The sequence below is a fragment of the Salvelinus fontinalis genome, chromosome 16, assembly GCF_029448725.1.
Source record: "Salvelinus fontinalis isolate EN_2023a chromosome 16, ASM2944872v1, whole genome shotgun sequence".
Taxonomy (NCBI): domain Eukaryota; kingdom Metazoa; phylum Chordata; class Actinopteri; order Salmoniformes; family Salmonidae; genus Salvelinus; species Salvelinus fontinalis.
In genome coordinates, this window is record NC_074680.1 from 28,672,651 (window position 1) to 28,698,151 (window position 25,501).

A 25,501-nucleotide genomic window follows, 5' to 3' on the forward strand; every position below is an offset into this window, starting at 1 on the left:
TTCTCCCCTCTCTCTCTGTTCTCCTCCCGTCTTCTCCCCTCTCTCTCTGTTCTCTTACCGTCTTCTCCCCTCTCTCTCTGTTCTCTTCCCGTCTTCTCCCCTCTCTCTCTCTGTTCTCCTCCCGTCTTCTCCCCTCTCTCTCTGTTCTCTTCCTGTCTTCTCCCCTCTCTCTCTGTTCTCTTCCCGTCTTCTCCCCTCTCTCTCTGTTCTCTTCCCGTCTTCTCCCCTCTCTCTCTGTTCTCTTCCCGTCTTCTCTCCTCTCTCTCTGTTCTTTTACCGTCTTCTCCCCTCTCTCTCTGTTCTCCTCCCGTCTTCTCCCCTCTCTCTCTGTTCTCTTACCGTCTTCTCCCCTCTCTCTCTGTTCTCTTCCCGTCTTCTCCCCTCTCTCTCTCTGTTCTCCTCCCGTCTTCTCCCCTCTCTCTCTGTTCTCTTCCTGTCTTCTCCCCTCTCTCTCTGTTCTCTTCCCGTCTTCTCCCCTCTCTCTCTGTTCCCTTCCCGTCCTCTCCCCTCTCTCTCTGTTCTCTTCCCATCTTCTCCCCTCTCTCTCTGTTCTCTTACGTCTTCTCCCCTCTCTCTCTGTTCTCCTCCCGTCTTCTCCCCTCTCTCTCTGTTCTCTTACCGTCTTCTCCCCTCTCTCTCTGTTCTCTTCCTGTCTTCTCCCCTCTCTCTCTGTTCTCTTCCTGTCTTCTCCCCTCTCTCTCTGTTCTCTTCCTGTCTTCTCCCCTCTCTCTCTGTTCTCTTCCCGTCTTCTCCCCTCTCTCTCTGTTCTCTTCCTGTCTTCTCCCCTCTCTCTCTCTGTTCTCTTCCTGTCTTCTCCCCTCTCTCTCTCTGTTCTCCTCCCGTCTTCTCCCCTCTCTCTCTGTTCTCTTCCTGTCTTCTCCCCTCTCTCTCTGTTCTCTTCCCGTCTTCTCCCCTCTCTCTCTGTTCTCTTCCCGTCTTCTCCCCTCTCTCTCTGTTCTCTTCCCGTCTTCTCTCCTCTCTCTCTGTTCTCTTCCCGTCTTCTCCCCTCTCTCTCTGTTCTCTTCCTGTCTTCTCCCCTCTCTCTCTGTTCTCTTCCTGTCTTCTCCCCTCTCTCTCTGTTCTCTTCCCGTCTTCTCCCCTCTCTCTCTCTGTTCTCCTCCCGTCTTCTCCCCTCTCTCTCTGTTCTCTTCCTGTCTTCTCCCCTCTCTCTCTGTTCTCTTCCCGTCTTCTCCCCTCTCTCTCTGTTCCCTTCCCGTCCTCTCCCCTCTCTCTCTGTTCTCTTCCCATCTTCTCCCCTCTCTCTCTGTTCTCTTACGTCTTCTCCCCTCTCTCTCTGTTCTCCTCCCGTCTTCTCCCCTCTCTCTCTGTTCTCTTACCGTCTTCTCCCCTCTCTCTCTGTTCTCTTCCTGTCTTCTCCCCTCTCTCTCTGTTCTCTTCCTGTCTTCTCCCCTCTCTCTCTGTTCTCTTCCTGTCTTCTCCCCTCTCTCTCTGTTCTCTTCCCGTCTTCTCCCCTCTCTCTCTGTTCTCTTCCTGTCTTCTCCCCTCTCTCTCTCTGTTCTCTTCCTGTCTTCTCCCCTCTCTCTCTGTTCTCTTCCTGTCTTCTCCCCTCTCTCTGTTCTCTTCCCGTCTTCTCCCCTCTCTCTGTTCTCTTCCCGTCTTCTCCCCTCTCTCTGTTCTCTTCCCGTCTTCTCCCCTCTCTCTGTTCTCTTCCCGTCTTCTCCCCTCTCTCTGTTCTCTTCCCGTCTTCTCCCCTCTCTCTCTGTTCTCTTCCCGTCTTCTCCCCTCTCTCTGTTCTCTTCCCGTCTTCTCCCCTCTCTCTCTGTTCTCTTCCTGTCTTCTCCCCTCTCTCTCTGTTCTCTTCCTGTCTTCTCCCCTCTCTCTCTGTTCTCTTCCCGTCTTCTCCCCTCTCTCTGTTCTCTTCCCCTCTTCTCCCCTCTCTCTGTTCTCTTCCTGTCCTCTCCCCTCTCTCTCTGTTCTCTTCCCGTCTTCTCCCCTCTCTCTCTGTTCTCTTACCGTCTTCTCCCCTCTCTCCCTGTTCTCTTCCCGTCTTCTCCCCTCTCTCTCTCTGTTCTCTTCCCGTCTTCTCCCCTCTCTCTCTGTTCTCTTCCCGTCTTCTCCCCTCTCTCTCTGTTCTCTTCCCGTCTTCTCCCCTCTCTCTCTGTTCTCCTCCCGTCTTTTCCCCTCTCTCTGTTCTCTTCCCCTCTTCTATCCTCTCTCTCTGTTCTCTTCCTGTCTTCTCCCCTCTCTCTCTGTTCTCTTCCCGTCTTCTCCCCTCTCTCTCTGTTCTCCTCCTGTCTTCTCCCCTCTCTCTGTTCTCTTCCCCTCTTCTACCCTCTCTCTCTGTTCTCCTCCCGTCTTCTCTCCTCTCTCTGTTCTCTTCCCCTCTTCTACCCTCTCTCTCTGTTCTCTTCCCGTCTTCTCCCCTCTCTCTCTGTTCTCCTCCCGTCTTCTCCCCTCTCTCTCTGTTCTCTTCCCGTCTTCTCCCCTCTCTCTCTGTTCTCTTCCCGTCTTCTCCCCTCTCTCTCTGTTCTCTTCACGTCTTCTCCCCTCTCTCTCTGTTCTCTTCCCGTCTTCTCCCCTCTCTCTCTGTTCTCTTCCCGTCTTCTCCCCTCTCTCTCTGTTCTCTTCCCGTCTTCTCCCCTCTCTCTCTGTTCTCCTCCCGTCTTCTCCCCTCTCTCTGTTCTCTTCCCCTCTTCTCCCCTCTCTCTGTTCTCTTCCTGTCTTCTCCTCTCTCTCTCTGTTCTCTTCCCGTCTTCTCCCCTCTCTCTCTGTTCTCCTCCCGTCTTCTCCCCTCTCTCTGTTCTCTTCCCCTCTTCTACCCTCTCTCTCTGTTCTCTTCCTGTCTTCTCCCCTCTCTCTGTTCTCTTCCCGTCTTCTCCCCTCTCTCTGTTCTCTTCCGGTCTTCTCCCCTCTCTCTCTGTTCTCTTCCCGTCTTCTCCCATCTCTCTGTTCTCTTCCCCTCTTCTCCCCTCTCTCTCTGCTCTCTTCCCATCTTCTCCCCTCTCTCTCTGTTCTCTTCCCGTCTTCTCCCCTCTCTCTCTGTTCTCTTCCCGTCTTCTCCCCTCTCTCTCTGTTCTCTTCCCGTCTTCTCCCCTCTCTCTGTTCTCTTCCCGTCTTCTCCCCTCTCTCTGTTCTCTTCCCGTCTTCTCCCCTCTCTCTCTGTTCTCTTCCTGTCTTCTCCCCTCTCTCTCTGTTCTCTTCCTGTCTTCTCCCCTCTCTCTCTGTTCTATTCCCGTCTTCTCCCCTCTCTCTCTGTTCTCTTCCTGTCTTCTCCCCTCTCTCTCTCTGTTCTCTTCCTGTCTTCTCCCCTCTCTCTCTGTTCTCTTCCCCTCTTCTACCCTCTCTCTCTGTTCTCTTCCTGTCTTCTCCCCTCTCTCTGTTCTCTTCCCGTCTTCTCCCCTCTCTCTGTTCTCTTCCGGTCTTCTCCCCTCTCTCTCTGTTCTCTTCCCGTCTTCTCCCATCTCTCTGTTCTCTTCCCCTCTTCTCCCCTCTCTCTCTGCTCTCTTCCCATCTTCTCCCCTCTCTCTCTGTTCTCTTCCCGTCTTCTCCCCTCTCTCTCTGTTCTCTTCCCGTCTTCTCCCCTCTCTCTCTGTTCTCCTCCCGTCTTCTCCCCTCTCTCTCTGTTCTCTTCCCGTCTTCTCCCCTCTCTCTCTGTTCTCTTCCCGTCTTCTCCCCTCTCTCTCTGTTCTCTTCACGTCTTCTCCCCTCTCTCTCTGTTCTCTTCCCGTCTCCTCCCCTCTCTCTCTGTTCTCTTCCCGCCTTCTCCCCTCTCTCTCTGTTCTCTTCCCGTCTTCTCCCCTCTCTCTCTGTTCTCCTCCCGTCTTTTCCCCTCTCTCTGTTCTCTTCCCCTCTTCTATCCTCTCTCTCTGTTCTCTTCCTGTCTTCTCCCCTCTCTCTCTGTTCTCTTCCCGTCTTCTCCCCTCTCTCTCTGTTCTCCTCCCGTCTTCTCCCCTCTCTCTGTTCTCTTCCCCTCTTCTACCCTCTCTCTCTGTTCTCCTCCCTTCTTCTCCCCTCTCTCTCTGTTCTCTTCCTGTCTTCTCCCCTCTCTCTCTCTGTTCTCTTCCTGTCTTCTCCCCTCTCTCTCTGTTCTCTTCCCCTCTTCTACCCTCTCTCTCTGTTCTCTTCCTGTCTTCTCCCCTCTCTCTGTTCTCTTCCCGTCTTCTCCCCTCTCTCTGTTCTCTTCCGGTCTTCTCCCCTCTCTCTCTGTTCTCTTCCCGTCTTCTCCCATCTCTCTGTTCTCTTCCCCTCTTCTCCCCTCTCTCTCTGCTCTCTTCCCGTCTTCTCCCCTCTCTCTGTTCTCTTCCTGTCTTCTCCCCTCTCTCTCTGTTCTCCTCCCGTCTTCTCCCCTCTCTCTCTGTTCTCTTACCGTCTTCTCCCCTCTCTCTCTGTTCTCTTCCCGTCTTCTCCCCTCTCTCTCTCTGTTCTCCTCCCGTCTTCTCCCCTCTCTCTCTGTTCTCTTCCTGTCTTCTCCCCTCTCTCTCTGTTCTCTTCCCGTCTTCTCCCCTCTCTCTCTGTTCTCTTCCCGTCTTCTCCCCTCTCTCTCTGTTCTCTTCCCGTCTTCTCTCCTCTCTCTCTGTTCTTTTACCGTCTTCTCCCCTCTCTCTCTGTTCTCCTCCCGTCTTCTCCCCTCTCTCTCTGTTCTCTTACCGTCTTCTCCCCTCTCTCTCTGTTCTCTTCCTGTCTTCTCCCCTCTCTCTCTGTTCTCTTCCCGTATTCTCCCCCCTCTCTCTGTTCTCTTCCTGTCTTCTCCCCTCTCTCTCTGTTCTCTTCCCGTCTTCTCCCCTCTCTCTCTGTTCTCTTCCCGTCTTCTCCCCTCTCTCTCTCTGTTCTCTTACCGTCTTCTCCCCTCTCTCTCTGTTCTCCTCCCGTCTTCTCCCCTCTCTCTCTGTTCTCTTCCCGTCTTCTCCCCTCTCTCTGTTCTCTTCCCGTCTTCTCCCCTCTCTCTCTGTTCTCCTCCCGTCTTCTCCCCTCTCTCTCTGTTCTCTTACCGTCTTCTCCCCTCTCTCTCTGTTCTCTTCCCGTCTTCTCCCCTCTCTCTCTCTGTTCTCCTCCCGTCTTCTCCCCTCTCTCTCTGTTCTCTTCCTGTCTTCTCCCCTCTCTCTCTGTTCTCTTCCCGTCTTCTCCCCTCTCTCTCTGTTCTCTTCCCGTCCTCTCCCCTCTCTCTCTGTTCTCTTCCCATCTTCTCCCCTCTCTCTCTGTTCTCTTACCGTCTTCTCCCCTCTCTCTCTGTTCTCCTCCCGTCTTCTCCCCTCTCTCTCTGTTCTCTTACCGTCTTTTCCCCTCTCTCTCTGTTCTCTTCCTGTCTTCTCCCCTCTCTCTCTGTTCTCTTCCCGTATTCTCCCCCCTCTCTCTGTTCTCTTCCTGTCTTCTCCCCTCTCTCTCTGTTCTCTTCCCGTCTTCTCCCCTCTCTCTCTGTTCTCTTCCCGTCTTCTCCCCTCTCTCTCTGTTCTCTTACCATCTTCTCCCCTCTCTCTCTGTTCTCCTCCCGTCTTCTCCCCTCTCTCTCTGTTCTCTTCCTGTCTTCTCCCCTCTCTCTCTGTTCTCTTCCCGTCTTCTCCCCTCTCTCTCTGTTCTCTTCCCGTCTTCTCCCCTCTCTCTCTGTTCTCTTCCCATCTTCTCCCCTCTCTCTCTGTTCTCTTACCGTCTTCTCCCCTCTCCCTCTGTTCTCCTCCCGTCTTCTCCCCTCTCTCTCTGTTCTCTTACCGTCTTCTCCCCTCTCTCTCTGTTCTCTTCCTGTCTTCTCCCCTCTCTCTCTGTTCTCTTCCCATATTCTCCCCCCTCTCTCTGTTCTCTTCCTGTCTTCTCCCCTCTCTCTCTGTTCTCTTCCCGTCTTCTCCCCTCTCTCTCTGTTCTCTTCCCGTCTTCTCCCCTCTCTCTGTTCTCTTCCTGTCTTCTCCCCTCTCTCTCTGTTCTCTTCCCGTCTTCTCCCCTCTCTCTCTGTTCTCTTCACGTCTTCTCCCCTCTCTCTCTGTTCTCTTCCCGTCTTCTCCCCTCTCTCTCTGTTCTCTTCCCGTCTTCTCCCCTCTCTCTCTGTTCTCTTCCCGTCTTCTCCCCTCTCTCTCTGTTCTCCTCCCGTCTTCTCCCCTCTCTCTGTTCTCTTCCCCTCTTCTCCCCTCTCTCTGTTCTCTTCCTGTCTTCTCCTCTCTCTCTCTGTTCTCTTCCCGTCTTCTCCCCTCTCTCTCTGTTCTCCTCCCGTCTTCTCCCCTCTCTCTGTTCTCTTCCCCTCTTCTACCCTCTCTCTCTGTTCTCTTCCTGTCTTCTCCCCTCTCTCTGTTCTCTTCCCGTCTTCTCCCCTCTCTCTGTTCTCTTCCGGTCTTCTCCCCTCTCTCTCTGTTCTCTTCCCGTCTTCTCCCATCTCTCTGTTCTCTTCCCCTCTTCTCCCCTCTCTCTCTGCTCTCTTCCCATCTTCTCCCCTCTCTCTCTGTTCTCTTCCCGTCTTCTCCCCTCTCTCTCTGTTCTCTTCCCGTCTTCTCCCCTCTCTCTCTGTTCTCTTCCCGTCTTCTCCCCTCTCTCTGTTCTCTTCCCGTCTTCTCCCCTCTCTCTGTTCTCTTCCCGTCTTCTCCCCTCTCTCTCTGTTCTCTTCCTGTCTTCTCCCCTCTCTCTCTGTTCTCTTCCTGTCTTCTCCCCTCTCTCTCTGTTCTATTCCCGTCTTCTCCCCTCTCTCTCTGTTCTCTTCCTGTCTTCTCCCCTCTCTCTCTCTGTTCTCTTCCTGTCTTCTCCCCTCTCTCTCTGTTCTCTTCCCCTCTTCTACCCTCTCTCTCTGTTCTCTTCCTGTCTTCTCCCCTCTCTCTGTTCTCTTCCCGTCTTCTCCCCTCTCTCTGTTCTCTTCCGGTCTTCTCCCCTCTCTCTCTGTTCTCTTCCCGTCTTCTCCCATCTCTCTGTTCTCTTCCCCTCTTCTCCCCTCTCTCTCTGCTCTCTTCCCATCTTCTCCCCTCTCTCTCTGTTCTCTTCCCGTCTTCTCCCCTCTCTCTCTGTTCTCTTCCCGTCTTCTCCCCTCTCTCTCTGTTCTCCTCCCGTCTTCTCCCCTCTCTCTCTGTTCTCTTCCCGTCTTCTCCCCTCTCTCTCTGTTCTCTTCCCGTCTTCTCCCCTCTCTCTCTGTTCTCTTCACGTCTTCTCCCCTCTCTCTCTGTTCTCTTCCCGTCTCCTCCCCTCTCTCTCTGTTCTCTTCCCGTCTTCTCCCCTCTCTCTCTGTTCTCTTCCCGTCTTCTCCCCTCTCTCTCTGTTCTCCTCCCGTCTTTTCCCCTCTCTCTGTTCTCTTCCCCTCTTCTATCCTCTCTCTCTGTTCTCTTCCTGTCTTCTCCCCTCTCTCTCTGTTCTCTTCCCGTCTTCTCCCCTCTCTCTCTGTTCTCCTCCCGTCTTCTCCCCTCTCTCTGTTCTCTTCCCCTCTTCTACCCTCTCTCTCTGTTCTCCTCCCTTCTTCTCCCCTCTCTCTCTGTTCTCTTCCTGTCTTCTCCCCTCTCTCTCTCTGTTCTCTTCCTGTCTTCTCCCCTCTCTCTCTGTTCTCTTCCCCTCTTCTACCCTCTCTCTCTGTTCTCTTCCTGTCTTCTCCCCTCTCTCTGTTCTCTTCCCGTCTTCTCCCCTCTCTCTGTTCTCTTCCGGTCTTCTCCCCTCTCTCTCTGTTCTCTTCCCGTCTTCTCCCATCTCTCTGTTCTCTTCCCCTCTTCTCCCCTCTCTCTCTGCTCTCTTCCCGTCTTCTCCCCTCTCTCTGTTCTCTTCCTGTCTTCTCCCCTCTCTCTCTGTTCTCCTCCCGTCTTCTCCCCTCTCTCTCTGTTCTCTTACCGTCTTCTCCCCTCTCTCTCTGTTCTCTTCCCGTCTTCTCCCCTCTCTCTCTCTGTTCTCCTCCCGTCTTCTCCCCTCTCTCTCTGTTCTCTTCCTGTCTTCTCCCCTCTCTCTCTGTTCTCTTCCCGTCTTCTCCCCTCTCTCTCTGTTCTCTTCCCGTCTTCTCCCCTCTCTCTCTGTTCTCTTCCCGTCTTCTCTCCTCTCTCTCTGTTCTTTTACCGTCTTCTCCCCTCTCTCTCTGTTCTCCTCCCGTCTTCTCCCCTCTCTCTCTGTTCTCTTACCGTCTTCTCCCCTCTCTCTCTGTTCTCTTCCTGTCTTCTCCCCTCTCTCTCTGTTCTCTTCCCGTATTCTCCCCCCTCTCTCTGTTCTCTTCCTGTCTTCTCCCCTCTCTCTCTGTTCTCTTCCCGTCTTCTCCCCTCTCTCTCTGTTCTCTTCCCGTCTTCTCCCCTCTCTCTCTCTGTTCTCTTACCGTCTTCTCCCCTCTCTCTCTGTTCTCCTCCCGTCTTCTCCCCTCTCTCTCTGTTCTCTTCCCGTCTTCTCCCCTCTCTCTGTTCTCTTCCCGTCTTCTCCCCTCTCTCTCTGTTCTCCTCCCGTCTTCTCCCCTCTCTCTCTGTTCTCTTACCGTCTTCTCCCCTCTCTCTCTGTTCTCTTCCCGTCTTCTCCCCTCTCTCTCTCTGTTCTCCTCCCGTCTTCTCCCCTCTCTCTCTGTTCTCTTCCTGTCTTCTCCCCTCTCTCTCTGTTCTCTTCCCGTCTTCTCCCCTCTCTCTCTGTTCTCTTCCCGTCCTCTCCCCTCTCTCTCTGTTCTCTTCCCATCTTCTCCCCTCTCTCTCTGTTCTCTTACCGTCTTCTCCCCTCTCTCTCTGTTCTCCTCCCGTCTTCTCCCCTCTCTCTCTGTTCTCTTACCGTCTTCTCCCCTCTCTCTCTGTTCTCTTCCTGTCTTCTCCCCTCTCTCTCTGTTCTCTTCCCGTATTCTCCCCCCTCTCTCTGTTCTCTTCCTGTCTTCTCCCCTCTCTCTCTGTTCTCTTCCCGTCTTCTCCCCTCTCTCTCTGTTCTCTTCCCGTCTTCTCCCCTCTCTCTCTGTTCTCTTACCATCTTCTCCCCTCTCTCTCTGTTCTCCTCCCGTCTTCTCCCCTCTCTCTCTGTTCTCTTCCTGTCTTCTCCCCTCTCTCTCTGTTCTCTTCCCGTCTTCTCCCCTCTCTCTCTGTTCTCTTCCCGTCTTCTCCCCTCTCTCTCTGTTCTCTTCCCATCTTCTCCCCTCTCTCTCTGTTCTCTTACCGTCTTCTCCCCTCTCCCTCTGTTCTCCTCCCGTCTTCTCCCCTCTCTCTCTGTTCTCTTACCGTCTTCTCCCCTCTCTCTCTGTTCTCTTCCTGTCTTCTCCCCTCTCTCTCTGTTCTCTTCCCATATTCTCCCCCCTCTCTCTGTTCTCTTCCTGTCTTCTCCCCTCTCTCTCTGTTCTCTTCCCGTCTTCTCCCCTCTCTCTCTGTTCTCTTCCCGTCTTCTCCCCTCTCTCTCTGTTCTCTTACCGTCTTCTCCCCTCTCTCTCTGTTCTCCTCCTGTCTTCTCCCCTCTCTCTCTGTTCTCTTCCCGTCTTCTCCCCTCTCTCTGTTCTCTTCCTGTCTTCTCCCCTCTCTCTCTGTTCTCTTCCCGTCTTCTCCCCTCTCTCTCTGTTCTCTTCCCGTCTTCTCCCCTCTCTCTCTGTTCTCTTACCGTCTTCTCCCCTCTCTCTCTGTTCTCTTACCGTCTTCTCCCCTCTCTCTCTGTTCTCCTCCCGTCTTCTCCCCTCTCTCTCTGTTCTCTTACCGTCTTCTCCCCTCTCTCTCTGTTATCTTCCTGTCTTCTCCCCTCTCTCTGTAATCTTTACAAAAACATACAACCTGACAATGGTGAAAACCTGGTCAATGGATACAGTACAGCAAATTGACTGCAAGAAGCCCAAACAGATACTAAAACATCATAATTTCAAACCTTGCTTACATTTGTATACGATCACATATATCTCGCTATTATGCATGTGTCACGACTTCAACCGAGGCAGGCTCTCCTTCCCGTTCGGCGGTCGTCGTCACCAGCCTACTAGCTGCCACTGACTCTTTTTCCTCCCCCCTCCTTATGTGTTTATTTGTTACACCTGTGTTCAGTTAAGTGGGTAATTAGTATGGCTTTATTTGTCAGCCAGCCCGTAGGCGTCTTTGTGCGGGATTGTTACTTTGTATACCTTTTGGATTTCGGGAGTGGAGATTATATTTGTGGACTGGGATTGTTGCTCGTGTCGTTGGACCGTATTGTATGTTCACCCAGTTCGTCCGTGTTGGACATTTGTGTTGGACTGTTGGGGATTAAAAGGACTCAACTTATTGAAGCTCTGCTGTCTCCTGCGTTTGACTTCGCACCCCCCCGACACCCAGGTCATTACAGCATGGGAATCCTTTGGAACAGATTTCCAAAATTCTAATCACTTGGAGCTGATCTACTGGTGTTTTTACAATCTTCTATGTCAAACAAAAATAAATAAAAAACAATTTTGCTCAGATAATTTGGGGGACCAAATAAAATCCCCTGCGGGTTGGGGAACACCGCACTACAGTATATCTTATACTGTAACTGCAGAGCATTGTGAAAGCAATCCCTATTCTAGCTGTAACTCTGACAAGCAATCACATCTCAGATAGAACAATAATGTGTGTGCTGATAATGAGAGAGCTGGCGTGGATCCAGGTAAGAGCTTTCTGCAGTGGGACAAAGCCTATTGAAAAGGCTGTGTGAGGATTAAAACTACTGCTGGATGAACTAGATGTAGGACAGCTGTTTCCCATGACAACCCTGGGCTGCTCAGCTTAGTCTTTTCTTTTTATTATACTTTTTTAACTCTGCATCTTTGTGAAGGGCTCATAAGCAAGCATTTCACGGTTAAGTCTACACCCGTAACATTTGATTTGATTTGATACACTACCTGACAGATTTGTGTGTCAGTCTCCGTGGGAACCAAGGGGGAACTTTTATGCCTTTGGACTGTGTTCCGGAACAAACATCATGCCCTGCCAGTTCCATTAAGACTGGACCATCCATTAGACAAGTAATGAACGGAGTGTTCGAGTGAATGGACTCTCCAAATGAAAGTGCACGATCCTTAAACACTTCAGAGATAAATGTAATGGCCTGCTGTATGAAATGTCGAAGTGCAAGTTGTAGCTTCTTTGGGCCTCATTAGCCTGTAGCAGGCTAGCATAGTGTTTCTTTCTCCACCACTTAAAATGACCCAAGTGGTTATCTCTCTCCTGTCCTCAAATCAATTACACAGCCGTTTTACTGCTCATGGTTAAATGAACACTGGGTGGATGTTGGCATGAAGGCATGATATTTATACACAACCAGCAATGACATAGCAAGGGAGGCACTGCCACATTCCATGATTATGTACGCAAAGCCATCCAACAGAGAAGTAACAAATACTAGCAAACAATTCTATTCACCAGTCTACTTCACTTGTTGCTCTAATATGAAGAAGAAAGGGGTACTCTTGTTTAGCCATGAGTTTTACCACTATGAATACTGCATGAGCTGATGAGAGCACAAACACAAACACATATCAATGCACCAACGTTCATGTCTTACCTTCTTTTGACAAATAGCAGATATCTCAGCTGTAAAAATGAGGCCACAGAAGTATTCAATATAACATACAGACAGACAATGGGTTCCCTCAGCCTAAATAACTCCCCTCTGATTGACTCTATTTTGGGGGTATTTTGAGGTACATGTGTGCGTGTATTTACTTGTATATGTGTGTGAGAGAGGGAGAGAGAGAGAGATGGCAACCTGAATGCTAATACTTGTTTGCTAACACTCACCTTGGGGCAAGAGCACATCAACAAGCCATTCTGAATGGTCTCTGTAAAGGTCACACGAATATGTAAATCAAATTATAGTTAGCTGAGAATACCTCAGTTGAAAATACACTTCCAGCAATGGAATTATGCAACCATGGTGATGCTTCTCCCTTGGGATAAAGACCAGAATAATGAAGCAGACAGCAGGTGATGTTTGGAATGGCATCTATGTGGAGAGAAAGAGGTTACAACAACATACCCTGCTATCCGTTGGCTGCACTCCTCACAGATGTATAGAGGGGGGGGCTTGTCTCCCAGTGCAACGGAGAGGGTGGGGTCGATGCACATCTATAGGGCGACAACAGACAGTTACAGAATCCAGATGGAATATACAGTAGTAGCAGTGATATCTAGCTGTAGGGGTCATAAGAAGTGTATACCACACCGTATTTCTCCACTGGCTGTGCCCTGACACGTGATAACACCTCAAACTCAAATACATGTGTGTGTGTGTGTGTGTGTGTGTGTGTGTGTGTGTGTGTGTGTGTGTGTGTGTGTGTGTGTGTGTGTGTGTGTGTGTGTGTGTGTGTGTGTGTGTGTGTGTGTGTGTGTGTCTGTGTGTGTGTGTGTGTGTGTATATATAATGTCCCCTTTACCTGTCTCTGCAGCTGGCTGCATGCATATGGTTCTGTTCAGTTATCTATGATCTGTGCATGGCCCTGTATTAAGCTACAGTGCTTATGGCCTAGATGCTCAGATGGTGTTCTGTAATTTACTGCTCTCGCTTACAGGCGCCCTATCCTCAAGAGCGGCATGGGTTCATCGCTTCCAATTACACCCCCCCCCCCCCCCCACACACCCTCCACACCCTCTGTAATCCTGGGTAATTGAAATCCGGTCCCTGTCCTTGCCCCTGTTCCTGTCTCTGCTCTACTTGTCCGTTTTTAGCACAGTTGAGACAGGCTGAGCATAGCAAACAGGCCTTCAGTCGGGTGGCCACTGATATCATTACCCCACGGTACTACCACAGTGACTCAAGCAATCTCTGGCACATTTAACGTTGCGCTTACAGCAGCAAACACCAAGATGCTTTAACACACCATGGCAATCTGGCACATACTGTGCGTATTCCCTTTATGTTTGTGTACACAATGGATGTTCTCATTGAGTATATCGGTCTTGTATATGTTTTATATTGGCTACAGTGCACAGTAGTTACTCAGACATTACCTTGACAGCAGGTTTATTGATGGCATTGTGACACTCAATGTGTTGGCAATGGATGGGGTTCCAGGCTGTGGCAGGGGGAAATAGAATAGAGGGAAAGAAGGAAAGGGGGAAAAGGTAGTGTGGGAGGAGGGTTAGACTGCTGCAACCTGAGATCTACAGATGTGGGATCTTATTTTGAGACAGTTTGCTACAGCAGGAAAATAATTCTGTTGCAACAGGAAATGTGAATTATTATGTGGAATATAATTAATGGACATTTTTTTTGAGAATGATACATTTTTCGTAAGGGAAAATCAAGTCTGAAATTTCAAAGTAGAAATTACAAACTTCAGAAGCCTTTTCAAACATCAAATACACTATACAATTTAAATGTCCTTTATGTCCTGTATTGCTGGAATGTTCTTCTGCAACAGGGTGATCAAATAAAAATCCTACACCTGTATTGCATACAAGCACAGCCTGACAGGCAGACCATAAGCAACCTCACCTGTGTATTGCAGTCCACTGTATTCACTGATGGCTCCTGGGGGCTTTAGATTTGGCCAGTAATGAAAGAGCATCTGCACGGCTGGAGGCTTGACTTGGGATGGTCCGTACGATATGACATACAGCAGGTCCTGCCACAGCACAACACAGGCCATAGTGATGAGCTAATGTGTAAGACCGTCACAAAGTTTTTCACTGACACTTTCCATATCTACAGATGTAGGATCTTAATTTGAGCAAGTTTGCTACAGCAGGTAAATAATCCTGCAGCAACAGAAAATGCAAATGATTATGTGGATTATAATTAATGGACATCACCCTGTTGCAGTTCTCCTTCTACAGGGTGATTAAATTAAGATCCTACATCTGTATGAGAGAGTTGTTTGGGCATCTAATCTATATGAATTATGACACATTCAATTTGTGAACATATACCTTCCATACTTCCTGCTTGTGCTTCATAAGACACTCCAACAACTGACAGTGGTATACTGGAAATAAATAGACAAAGATTTAAGTCGCATAGGTGGCAGGTACAACACAGTATGAATCAAAAGACAGGCTGTGCTACATGACAGAAAAACTGTGATGTACTGTACTGGTTGGGAATAACCTAAGTTACATGTTTACCTGGGTTGGAAGTGTACTGCATAGCAATCATTAGCATGGAGGAGGCAGAGAGATTGACATATGCTGGGACGCCCCCTTCTCTTCTAGTGGAACCCACTAAAAAAGGAGAGAAAAGAGACGAAACAACCTAACCTCATGAAGTAGTGTTTACGGTAGGACACTAACCAAACACTTCCTTTGATATGGTGATGCACATTGACATTTCTGCTAAAAAGATATGACTACTCATATTCAATTATACTTATCCCACTTAATGACTTGTCTTGAATTCAACAAAGTGTTTTTTTTTTCACATGCATATGCATGTAGATGGATGTTTGATACAGAGTGGCTGTACTCACATATAGCCATGGGGAGGAAAGAGGTGCTCAGGTACTCAATGATGTCTTTGTGAAGGAATGGGGGGAATGTAGCTAAAGTGGAGATCATAGTGTAGGGTAAAGTGCTGAGAATATCGTCACTGAGAAAGGGCAGGAGGCAGGTTGTTGTGTAAAATATGGACTGTCCAAGATCTGATGGGAGAAGGGAGAGCCAAAACGCACAAACACAGAGAGAGACAGAAATTCAATGAAATGTACATATTTTGCAAAGTAAATTAAAAATATAGCATTAAAACTTAAAGGAAACGCATACATATATAGAATTTGTATAAATCAGATCTGTTCAGATATTTGTGTATTTGAGTATTTTCAATTTTTTTTAAATCTGTGTTTGAGTATTTTCAAATACACATCCCAAAACAAGTATTTTATTTGAGTATTTGAATGGTTATTTGTAAAAGTCAAATAGACGACCAACTTGTATTTGAAAGTATTTTCATACTTTATTTCAAATACTATTTTCCAAACTGCTGGGTTAAATGCATGGGAGTATATTTGAGTGTATTTTCCAAATATGTTCCAATATTCAAGTACTTCAAATAAATATGTATCTGAATACTTGTCTTGAAATATATTGAAAAGTAATTAAATACGTGAAATAGTATTTGAAGCCAGGTTTGGTATAAAAACAATAACATCCTGAGAGAGCGTTGTGAAACTGATGCTTACCCTCAGCAAAGGGTAGGGCTTTCCAGTCAAGAAGGTTGGCTTTCATGCTTTTATATTTTTTTAACTAAGCAATTATTCATGAAACACTTCTGTTGCAAACATTCTATATACTCAGCTATACAGTTGAAGTCAGAAGTTTACATACACCTTAGCCAAATACATTTCAACTTAGTTTTTCCACAACTCCTGACATTTAATCCTAGTAGAAATTCCCTGTCTTAGGTCAGTTTTGATCACCACTTTATTTTAAGAATGTGAAATGTCAGAATAATAGCAGAGAGAATGATTTATTTCTGCTTTTATTTCTTTCATCACATTCCCAGTGGGTCAGAAGTTTACATACACTCAATTAGTATTTGGTAGCATTGCCTTTAAATTGTTTCACTTGGGTCAAACATTTCAGGTAGCCTTCCACAAGCTTCCCACAATATAATGGGTGAAATTTGGCCCATTCCTCCTGACAGAGCTGGTGTAACTGAGTCAGGTTTGTAGGCCTCCTTGCTTGCACACGCTTTTCAGTTCTGCCCACAAATTGTCTATAGGATTGAGGTCAGGGCTTTGTGATGGCCACTCCAATACCTTGACTTTGTTGTCCTCAGGCTATTTTTCCACAACTTTATGAAGTATGTTTGGGGTCATTGTCCATTTGGAAGACCCATTTGCGACCAAGCTTTAACTTCCTGACTGATGTCTTGAGATGTTGCTTCAATATATCCACTTAATTTTCCTGCCTCATGATGCCATCTATTTTGTGAAGTGCACCAGTCCCTCCTGCAGCCAAGCACCCCCACAACATGATGCTGCCCCCCCCGTGCGTCATGGTTGGGATGGTGTTCTTCGGCTTGCAAGCCTCCCCCTTTTTCACCCAAACATAACGATAGTCATTATGGCCAAACAATTTCATCAGACCAGAGGACACTTCTCCAAAAAGTACAATCTTTGTACCCATGTGCAGTTGCAAACCGTAGTCTGGCTTTTTTATGGCGGTTTTGCAGCAGTGGCATCTTCCTTGCTGAGCGGCATTTCAGGTAATGTCGATTTAGGACTCGTTTTACTGTGGATATAGATACTTTTGTACCTGTTTCCTCCAGCATCTTCACATAGTCCTTTGCTGTTGTTCTGGGATTGATTAGCACTTTTTGCACCAAAGTAGGTTCATCTCTAGGAGACAGAACGCGTCTCCTTCCTGAGCGGTATGACAGCTGCGTGGTTCCATGGTGTTTATACTTGCGTACAATTGTTTGTACAGATGAACGTGGCTTAAGGACAACAAATTCAAGGTATTGAAGTGTCCATCACAAAGCCCTGACCTCAATCCTATAGAAAATGTGTGGGCAGAACTGATAAAGCGTGTGCGAGCCTACAAACCTGACTCAGCTACACCAGCTCTGTCAGGAGGAATGGGCCAAAATTCACCCAACATATTATGGGAAGCTTGTGGAAGGCTACCCAAAATGTTTGACCCAAGTTAAACAATTTAAAGGCAATGCTACCAAATACTAATTGAGTGTATGTAAACTTCTGACCCACTGGGAATGTGATGAAAGAAATAAAAGCAGAAATAAATCATTCTCTCTACTATTATTCTGACATTTCACATTCTTAAAATAAAGTGGTGATCCTAACTGACCAAAGACCGGGAATTTTTACTAGGATTAAATGACAGGAATTGTGGAAAAACTGAGTTGAAATGCTAAGGTGTATGTAAACTTCCGACTTCAACTGTATTCACAGACTTGCTATTGACAGATTACTATTCCCTGGTGCAGTTAATAGATACACAACATATGCTAGCCATAGCAGTTTAACCTTTAAATGGCTTTTTTGCAAATACATTTCCATTTTCAATGCATTTTTCCAATTTCACATTCTCATTTAAAAAGAGAAAGCAAACAGTTAATACATGTATACAGTACTACAGTATGTTTGTAAACTCCAGGTTATTCTATGTTATCAACAAAGTGAGCTGTCAGGATCCAGCGTGTTCCCCATCACCCCATGCATCCCTTTAGATCCTCTGTGGGACTCCTCTCTTGGTGGAAATGAGGCCAGAAAAGGCAGCTTCATGTGGTCAAGAAAGACAGTCGGGGGGGGGGGGGGGGGGGGGGGGGTGATGGACATGTACAGAGAACACCCTGGCTTCACTCACCATGCTGACCGTGCTGCAGCAGGGGCACCAGGTCAAGCAGGGTCACGAGGGTCGCATAGAGCCCCTGATAGTCCAGAGAGGGGTACTCTGAGAGCTGAGCGTCCCGACTCTGCTGCCCCTGCCCCCCGCGGTCTGACGGGGCATCACGCAGAACGCTGTAAAGGAGGGAGCGAGTAACTGTAGGGTTGATGGAACTGACTTGTGGTCTTAGAGATGGGGTGAGTGGGAATGGCACAGGAAAAAGACACATGGTCATGGGCACGGCCAAATTGGATGCTTCCTGGTTCTCCTTCCTGCCTGTGCGGGACAGAATGCTGCTCCGGGGGTGAGGGGGTAGGGGGGGAGGGGGGAACAAGGGAAAAAAGAGACAACAAAGAAACAAAGAAACAGCACATTACATTGAAATGGCACTACAGAGACAGGGTAAATAGAAAAAAACTAACCCAGATAGACCCCACATAGGATGCAGTGTCTGTAATATTTCACTGAAGGCATGGGGAATTGTTCCCTGCTTTATCTGTTCAGTGTCATATAGAATTACTTACATTTTCTATTTCACTTTTTGTACATCTTTGTCTTCTAAAAACAAAACATATGAACAGAAACGTTTGCAAAAACTGCAATGATCACTGCATCTCATGCGTATCTGGTGACAAGGAGCAAGAATGTAAAAAATGGCATGTTTTCAGTGGCAACCCCATACCTCTCCAAAGGGAAAACTACAAATGGTTTTCCCTCTATGGCTGCTATATTCCAATCAGATCTATTCAGCAACAGCCATACAGTGAGGCCAATGGGCCATGATGTTTCTCAGGGATATATATCCTGTTTTGTGGGGCTGTCGTGAAGGATGGGAGCTACACCAAATCGTTTAGGAAAAATACAGAGGTGGCACTTTTGAAACATGCTTCAGCTAGTAATAAATATGTGTGTGAGGTTAGATAAGAATTCCTGGGTCACAACACATGTTTATTGCACCAGAGAAATGTCTGTACACATACATTATGATACTGTATCAGTATCATCAGGAGAAATAATGAGATCCAACAGGCATATGGATTCAAGTCTCTTAAATAATTGTAAGAACTAATCTACGGTAGGGGAGAAACTATAATGACAAAGGAATAGGTTGTTTCAAACGGGATGACCGGTAGCATTATGTTTGTGAGCTAATGTGGGATGGATGTTTGTGTTTTCTGTCCCCTGGCAAGGTGGAAATCTCACCATTTAGAGAGACGGAGCACTAGTTGGTTGGTTAGTGTGTGAGGATTCTAGCGGTAGGGAGGGGGAAGGGGGGTGGAGAGCCCTTCTCTTTCACCAAACATTATGTAAAAGAACTAAGCTTTTCTATCAGTAAAATTATTTGGAGGTACTTAGCATGAGAGCACAGATTACAAATGCTGATGTATTGTTTTTTTGAAAGGTCATTCATAGAGGTAGAGGTACAGCATTTCTAGAGAGGCAGTGAGTAAGGGGATTATAATGTAGAAATACAGAATAGCCTACTATTATAACATTTTACAATATCAACATCATTTAACACTTTCTTTTCTCTGACAATTCCCCTGAAAGTTATACTCCGCAAGAATTTGGTTATGTTGGACAAGTTTAAATACCAGTAATCAAAGTGTGAAAAACGTTCACGTTTTTTTCAGGGAGTTGGAATGGATAGTCAGTTTAACAAAGGGGGGGTCAGCTTTATATCTTGTGGAGTATGACTTAATATCACTGACCCCTTTGCACATATCAAACTGCAGAATTCAATTGAGCAAAACACACACACACACACACACACACACACACACACACACACACACACACACACACACACACACACACACAAACGCACAGACACGCACACAGACAAACCCACATCCAGTGCGCAGACTCACGTTATGTACACACAGTTAGACACACATCTCAGATCAGATAAAACATCCTACACTTCCAATCAAAGCAACACTGTCTTCCAAATGTTTTCTCTAACTGTGGCAATGTGTAGTTGCTCTCAAGCATGAGTGAGCCACTGATTATAAGTAGCATTACTGTAACGAAGCATTAGCTAGGGGATACAATACCGTAATAGCCCCTGTTTTTGTGTCTCAAATAGCTAGATGTGAGATTTTTGATTTCCTTTGAGTGTGACTTGTTCATGCCAGATTCAACATTCCATTATACTATGATACGTTACATTATCTGTTTTCAGTGTCAGACTGAATCTTGATTCCTCACAGTCACTCTAATGAGCGATGGAATTTGGCATGGGGTCAGGGCGACTGTGAATCCATGGCTCATTGATGCAGAGAGCTAGAGAGCTTGGCTGGTATGTGTTACTTTCTAGATGACTGGCTGGGAGGAAAATATGGCAACTATAACATACTTGACTAATTTCTGACATGTTACATAGCACCCCCTTTGGGTAAACCTCCTTAAATTGAGCCCATGGGTAGCCCCATCCCTTTAAACCAATACCGTCAATGTCTTACACTGATATCTTTCTATGCTGCAGAATTCATGAAATATTAATTTGGCCGCTCCATCCTCTGTCTGTGCAGGGTTCTTTCTTTTCAGGAACCTGACATATGCTCGTTACAGTTTTCAAGCCTCAGTGCACCCCAGGCCAATGAAACACAGGTGTCTGTCTGAATGTCTGAGACTCTACTGAGCAGTGCAGAGTGGTTTCAATGTGGGAGGCATGGCTTGATGTGTGAGTTGGGAGGGAAGAGATTTAGCTCAAGGAAAACACGAGACGAATGTTACAGTATCATACCAGCAGGATTCCCTTCACACCCCAACGATACTGCGCCTCACAGACACAATTGTCATTCGAGTTAACATGCTGCCACAACACAGGCTCGTACAATCACAGCCCCCATCACGCTCCATCTGTGCCAAGGACAAATAGGATGCCAGGCTTGTAACAACACACTCACAAGGACTGCTAGCTCTCTCAGCAAAGTCAGAAAGATCCAGGACACTTTACCAATGTTTGACTTGAAAATAATCCGAATTTGGCCACAGTAAAATGTATTTACAATACACTATTACTGTATGTCCACTGTGTGATGAAATTAAAGGGATCGTCATAATCCCATAATTTTCATGAAAGTTCTGTCTCCCTCATGCACATCCCTTTAGATAACTGTGCCTAATGATGAGGATTTCTGTAGCCAATGATCAAAGCACAGCTCATTCTCACAGAGAGCTCTGCTCAAACTTAAAGCCCTAAATGTCACATACTGCTTATGGCCATAATGGCTGCCCTGGCTTCTTGACCTGTTCTGAGGGGACGTGTTGTTCCTTCCCGTCCTCTGTCACAGCACATTGGGGACTTGTCAGACCTCCCCTAGCCCCTCTGGGAGTGAGACTCCAGGACATCCCATGGACATGTACATATAGAAAGCTAACACTGAACCTACAGAGGGGTTGAAATTGCCTATTTCTTTTTGTTCGTTTTTTCTCAAATATAATACAAACCATACCTGGTATAATCAGCAAGATAACATCATTATTAACATTTATAACCTCCTACTTGCAGACAACATCAGCACAATTCAAATCTACCAAAATTGCCATTATTGGCTTGTCTCAATTTGAGCATACTATTCCAAACAGCCATGGCATGATAAGAGGAGGAACATGTTGTTGACTCTAACATGCTGACCACACCGCTCGCATTGCGTGCGCAAGCTTTACAAAAATAAATGTACACATACATGTTATTCAATCATTGCGCGCCTCAGCGAGCGTCTGCATGGCCAGGCGGTAAAATAGAAATAGGTTCTATTTGTGATGCTCAATGCACTGCAAGTCCGGCCTCTCCCATCTCCTCATTGGTGTTTATGGGCATATACCCACGTGGGTGATTGAAAGATGAACTGACATACACACTCCAGTCGGTTGTAGTAATGCACCATAAAGTTGGTTGCCAACCGCTATATAAAGTCCAAAGAAGTAAACTAGAAAACTGAGAAAAGAGGAGAGATAACGTGAAAGGAATTCGGTATATACTGTTTTATCTGTGGATTAATTGTCGGAGTAGAGGACCTTGTGCATTTCAGGTAAAATAACAACCCAATGTTTCTATCCCAGGACAAATTAGCTAGCAACAGCAAGCTAGCTAGCTAACTTACCATAAATGTTTAACGCTTTTCGACCTGGCCCCAAATTAATATAATTGGTTCAGAGTTTGTTTTGATATTTCAACCTGCATGTCCTGATCATCATGTCTGGTGTGGGGGTACAAAATCATCATGGCGCGATGGCGCACGCACTCATCCAGTTTGGTCAGAATGTTACAGTGCAGGGATGAGATACTGTAGGATCATGGTCCTCATACAGCAACATGAAGCATATGGTATCACAAAGGCAGAGGATGGAGCAAGACAATACCCTCTCTGAAAATTACCTGAGGGTTTTCAACTGGGATTCTTAAATGATGATGAGGACTATAAAGTTACATTGTAGAATACCGTTTCCAATATTTCCACTTCTATCTTTTAATTCCAACTGACTTCCTACCAGCAGTAATGCTGTCATGATGCTGTGCATGTATTAGAATTAGGCTTAACCCCAGTCACCTCTCCTCTGAAACTAAACATCAAATACTGTTACACTCCGTTACTTCACCTGTGGTTCCAGCGCAGGCTACTTACCTGAGCAGGGTTTGGGAAAAGTATTTCAATGTGTTTGCAATGTCTGTTCCGGAGGGCACGGGGTATATATTGTGTTGCACGCGGTTGTGATACTCTTGCAAGTATCTTATCTTAGAGGCAACTAAACAAGATAAAGAGCAGAGTAACAAACATATGACATCTGATGAAGCCTTTATCAAATCAGGGGGGGGGGGGGGGGCAATGGGTTATGATTGGTACAGTATAAGCCTGGTCATTGATATCCTGCCCCATAAGCATGGTGAAGGGCGAGGGTCTCTGTGGCACCTTCATTGTCTCTCTTTAAGTGGCCTTTGTGTTTGGCCAGCTAGGTCACAACCAGCCCTAGAATGGGTCGTTTTGGTGCCATTTTGTGACTCAGAGAGGAATATTGCTTAGCCTTCACTGACCTGCAAATGACAAATCCCAAAAATAACAATAACACCCACAGACTTTGTTTTTGTTTTTGTGTGTGTGTGTGTGTGTGTGTGTGTGTGCGTGCGTGCGTGCGTGCGTGCGTGTGTAAGTCAATTAGTGTGTTTAGGAAATCTACGTGGGTGTATGAGTGTGTTATTTTTTGCAAATTTCATAGCAATGAATGACTGCATTGCCAGAATAGGCTACCTTCAGACACACTTTGCAAAACAAGAAATGTGAGCAAAGGTGTAACCTCATTCACAGGCTAGCAAAATCTGGACATCTACTGTCTCTAGTTTTTGCCTGCCAAAAAACAATTTCAACTGTTGTTTTGAAGGGCTAAAATTTGTGAAACTTGTGCAAACTAATGTCCGACCAATTCAGTAATGTCTATGTACTGAAGGAAGGAGAAACAACACAAATCGTCTATAGGCTAGAGTTCAAATGGTGATTATTTCCCTTTCTTGTGATGTTTACAATACATAGCCTACATGGGACCATAGAGTAGCCTATAGAACTTTATATTTTGCCCCAAACATGGCCAAGTATATTTCAAGTCGATATTGAGCAGGCTTTCTACCAAATAAATGTAGATGGGCCTATATTAACTTGTTTCTTCCAGTTATTATTATAGGCCTATTCGAAACCAAGTAACACATGCCTACTTGAGTAATGTTGAGTTCTCCAAGGTGTGTTAATTGACAACAACAACAAACCACCAATTGTTTATTACACTGTGCATTGATTCAGTTGATCAAATACAGTGTTACCGCAGTATGCTTATCCACCTGTTTCAGAGGCAAATGACGAAGAAAAAAACTCGTCTCATATTATGTCAAGTAAGTAAAAGAACAAGCAAAGCAACCACATTACTGATCACCAATGCCACCATATTGTTTAGTGGAGCATTTGTCAAATCGACCTTGAAACCAATAACCTACATCTCTTTCTCCGCACCGGCCTTTCTTTCAACGTGTCAATCAAAAATGAAAGGTTAATATCTATTATGTTTTCCCCATATCGTTGTGTTGACCACCGCCAAAAAATAGCGCATCCCCTACACTAGCCCCTACCTAGAGCCATCATCTGCAGAGCGAGTACGTGTTGCAACCTGCCTTAGCAACCGCGGTTTCATCACCAAGGACACCTCCCCTCCTTCGCTTTCTTACTAGAAAATTACACCTAAAAATGGGTGGATAATGATATGTCAGGAACATTTTAAATAATGGTACTTACATTGCTCTGCTTTCGTAGACATTGTGGAAACACTTCACGAATCCTAAAACAAACACTGTCAAATGTTTGTTTTTTCTCCCCTACGGTGTTGTTCCCCCTCAGTCTTGAAAAAGTGAATAATCCCCCCTCGCTCACAGGCTCGCTCTGGTTGTACCACTGCTTCCATAAAAAGCATGTTAACAGAAATTGCAATCGATTGCATTGGCCTTGTAAATCATTTAAATGCATGCGGTGTCTTTCGTGGACATTTTTATAATTTGGGAATGTAAATGTCATTGTGCTGATAGAAAAGCCAGACCCAAATCACACATACCTTTCAAAATGGACTGGTCCGACTCTGACAAATTGTCATTCAAGAAAGTGATATTTAACACCCGACTCAACACGAAGCTGCGAATGCTCTTTTGCATCAGCTGAGATTCAAAGAGTGAGTTTCAAAGGTGGTGGTATACTTACTCCTCTTAAACTATAGGCTATATATCACTATTTTACATAATTTATAATCCAGATGGTTGTCAGAGATTTTGTAACTGTAATTTATAAAGAGCATCAGGGGTAGCATTTTTAAACAATGAATTTTGACAGTATGCACAAAGACCATGTTTAGGAAGGATACTATCAAACTACTGTAGGCAATTTGAGAACCGCAGTAAGTAGTGGTGAAGGGAAATTGCTTCCTATAGTTTTTTGCTTTTCTAACAGTCTTTCCATTGTCACTGGGGAGTTATGGCAACTGACTATTTACAGTATGAGTCAAACGTTTGGACACACCGACTCATTCAAGGGTTTTTCTTTATTTGTAAATGTAAAACATTGCTGTGAGGGAAACAAGGGAAACAAGGAGATCACATACATTTTTAGCATGTGAAACATTGCTGTGAGGGAAACAAGGAGATCACATACATATTTAGCATGCAAAACATTGCTGTGAGGGAAACAAGGAGATCACATACAAATTTAGCATGTAAAACCTTGCTGTGAGGGAAACAAGGAGATCACATACATTTTTAGCATGTGAAACATTGCTGTGAGGGAAACAAGGAGATCACATACAAATTTAGCATGTAAAACCTTGCTGTGAGGGAAACAAGGAGATCACATACATTTTTAGCATGTGAAACATTGCTGTGAGGGAAACAAGGAGATCACATACATTTTTAGCATGTGAAACATTGCTGTGAGGGAAACAAGGAGATCACATACATATTTAGCATGTAAAACATTGCTGTGAGGGAAACAAGGAGATCACATACATATTTAGCATGTAAAACATTGCTGTGAGGGAAACAAGGAGATCACATACAAATTTAGCATGTAAAACATTGCTGTGAGGGAAACAAGGAGATCACATACAAATTTAGCATGTAAAACATTGCTGTGAGGGAAACAAGGAGATCACATACATATTTAGCATGTAAAACATTGCTGTGAGGGAAACAAGGAGATCACATACAAATTTAGCATGTAAAACATTGCTGTGAGGGAAACAAGGAGATCACATACAAATTTAGCATGTAAAACATTGCTGTGAGGGAAACAAGGAGATCACATACAAATTTAGCATGTAAAACATTGCTGTGAGGGAAACAAGGAGATCACATACAAATTGAGCATGTAAAACATTGCTGTGAGGGAAACAAGGAGATCACATACAAATTTAGCATGTAAAACATTGCTGTGAGGGAAACAAGGAGATCATATACAAATTTAGCATGTAAAACTTTGCTGTGAGGGAAACAAGGAGATCACATACATATTTAGCATGTAAAACATTGCTGTGAGGGAAACAAGGAGATCACATACATATTTAGCATGTAAAACATTGCTGTGAGGGAAACAAGGAGATCACATACATATTTAGCATGTAAAACATTGCTGTGAGGGATACAAGGAGATCACATACATATTTAGCATGTAAAACATTGCTGTGAGGGAAACAAGGAGATCACATACAAATTTAGCATGTAAAACATTGCTGTGAGGGAAACAAGGAGATCACATACATATTTAGCATGTAAAACATTGCTGTGAGGGAAACAAGGAGATCACATACATTTTTAGCATGTGAAACATTGCTGTGAGGGA

The 25,501-nt window shown here is 46.0% G+C and overlaps 1 protein-coding gene across 5 annotated transcripts in view; it reads right to left on the minus strand.

Annotated features, from left to right (window-relative positions):
- Positions 1 to 23,747, minus strand: part of LOC129812944 (protein unc-79 homolog) — a 65,249-nt gene extending 41,502 nt beyond the window's left edge. The window contains exons 1-12 of one of the 5 annotated variants that reach the window (XM_055864948.1): positions 23,730 to 23,747; positions 23,417 to 23,572; positions 21,767 to 21,887; positions 17,112 to 17,425; positions 14,255 to 14,425; positions 13,914 to 14,009; positions 13,719 to 13,774; positions 13,285 to 13,414; positions 12,798 to 12,862; positions 11,827 to 11,915; positions 11,589 to 11,629; positions 11,353 to 11,381 (exon numbers count right to left, since the gene is read on the minus strand). In XM_055864948.1, coding sequence (XP_055720923.1) covers positions 11,353 to 11,381; positions 11,589 to 11,629; positions 11,827 to 11,915; positions 12,798 to 12,862; positions 13,285 to 13,414; positions 13,719 to 13,774; positions 13,914 to 14,009; positions 14,255 to 14,425; positions 17,112 to 17,425; positions 21,767 to 21,887; positions 23,417 to 23,438 — 1,134 coding nt within the window. In that variant the 5' untranslated portion in view covers positions 23,439 to 23,572; positions 23,730 to 23,747. Of the gene's footprint in view, positions 1 to 11,352; positions 11,382 to 11,588; positions 11,630 to 11,826; positions 11,916 to 12,797; positions 12,863 to 13,284; positions 13,415 to 13,718; positions 13,775 to 13,913; positions 14,010 to 14,254; positions 14,426 to 17,111; positions 17,426 to 21,766; positions 21,888 to 23,416; positions 23,674 to 23,729 lie in introns of those variants that run through there. The other 4 variants (XM_055864953.1, XM_055864950.1, XM_055864949.1 and 1 more) reach the window with 4 other exon arrangements.
- Between the last annotated feature and the right edge of the window lie 1,754 nt (positions 23,748 to 25,501).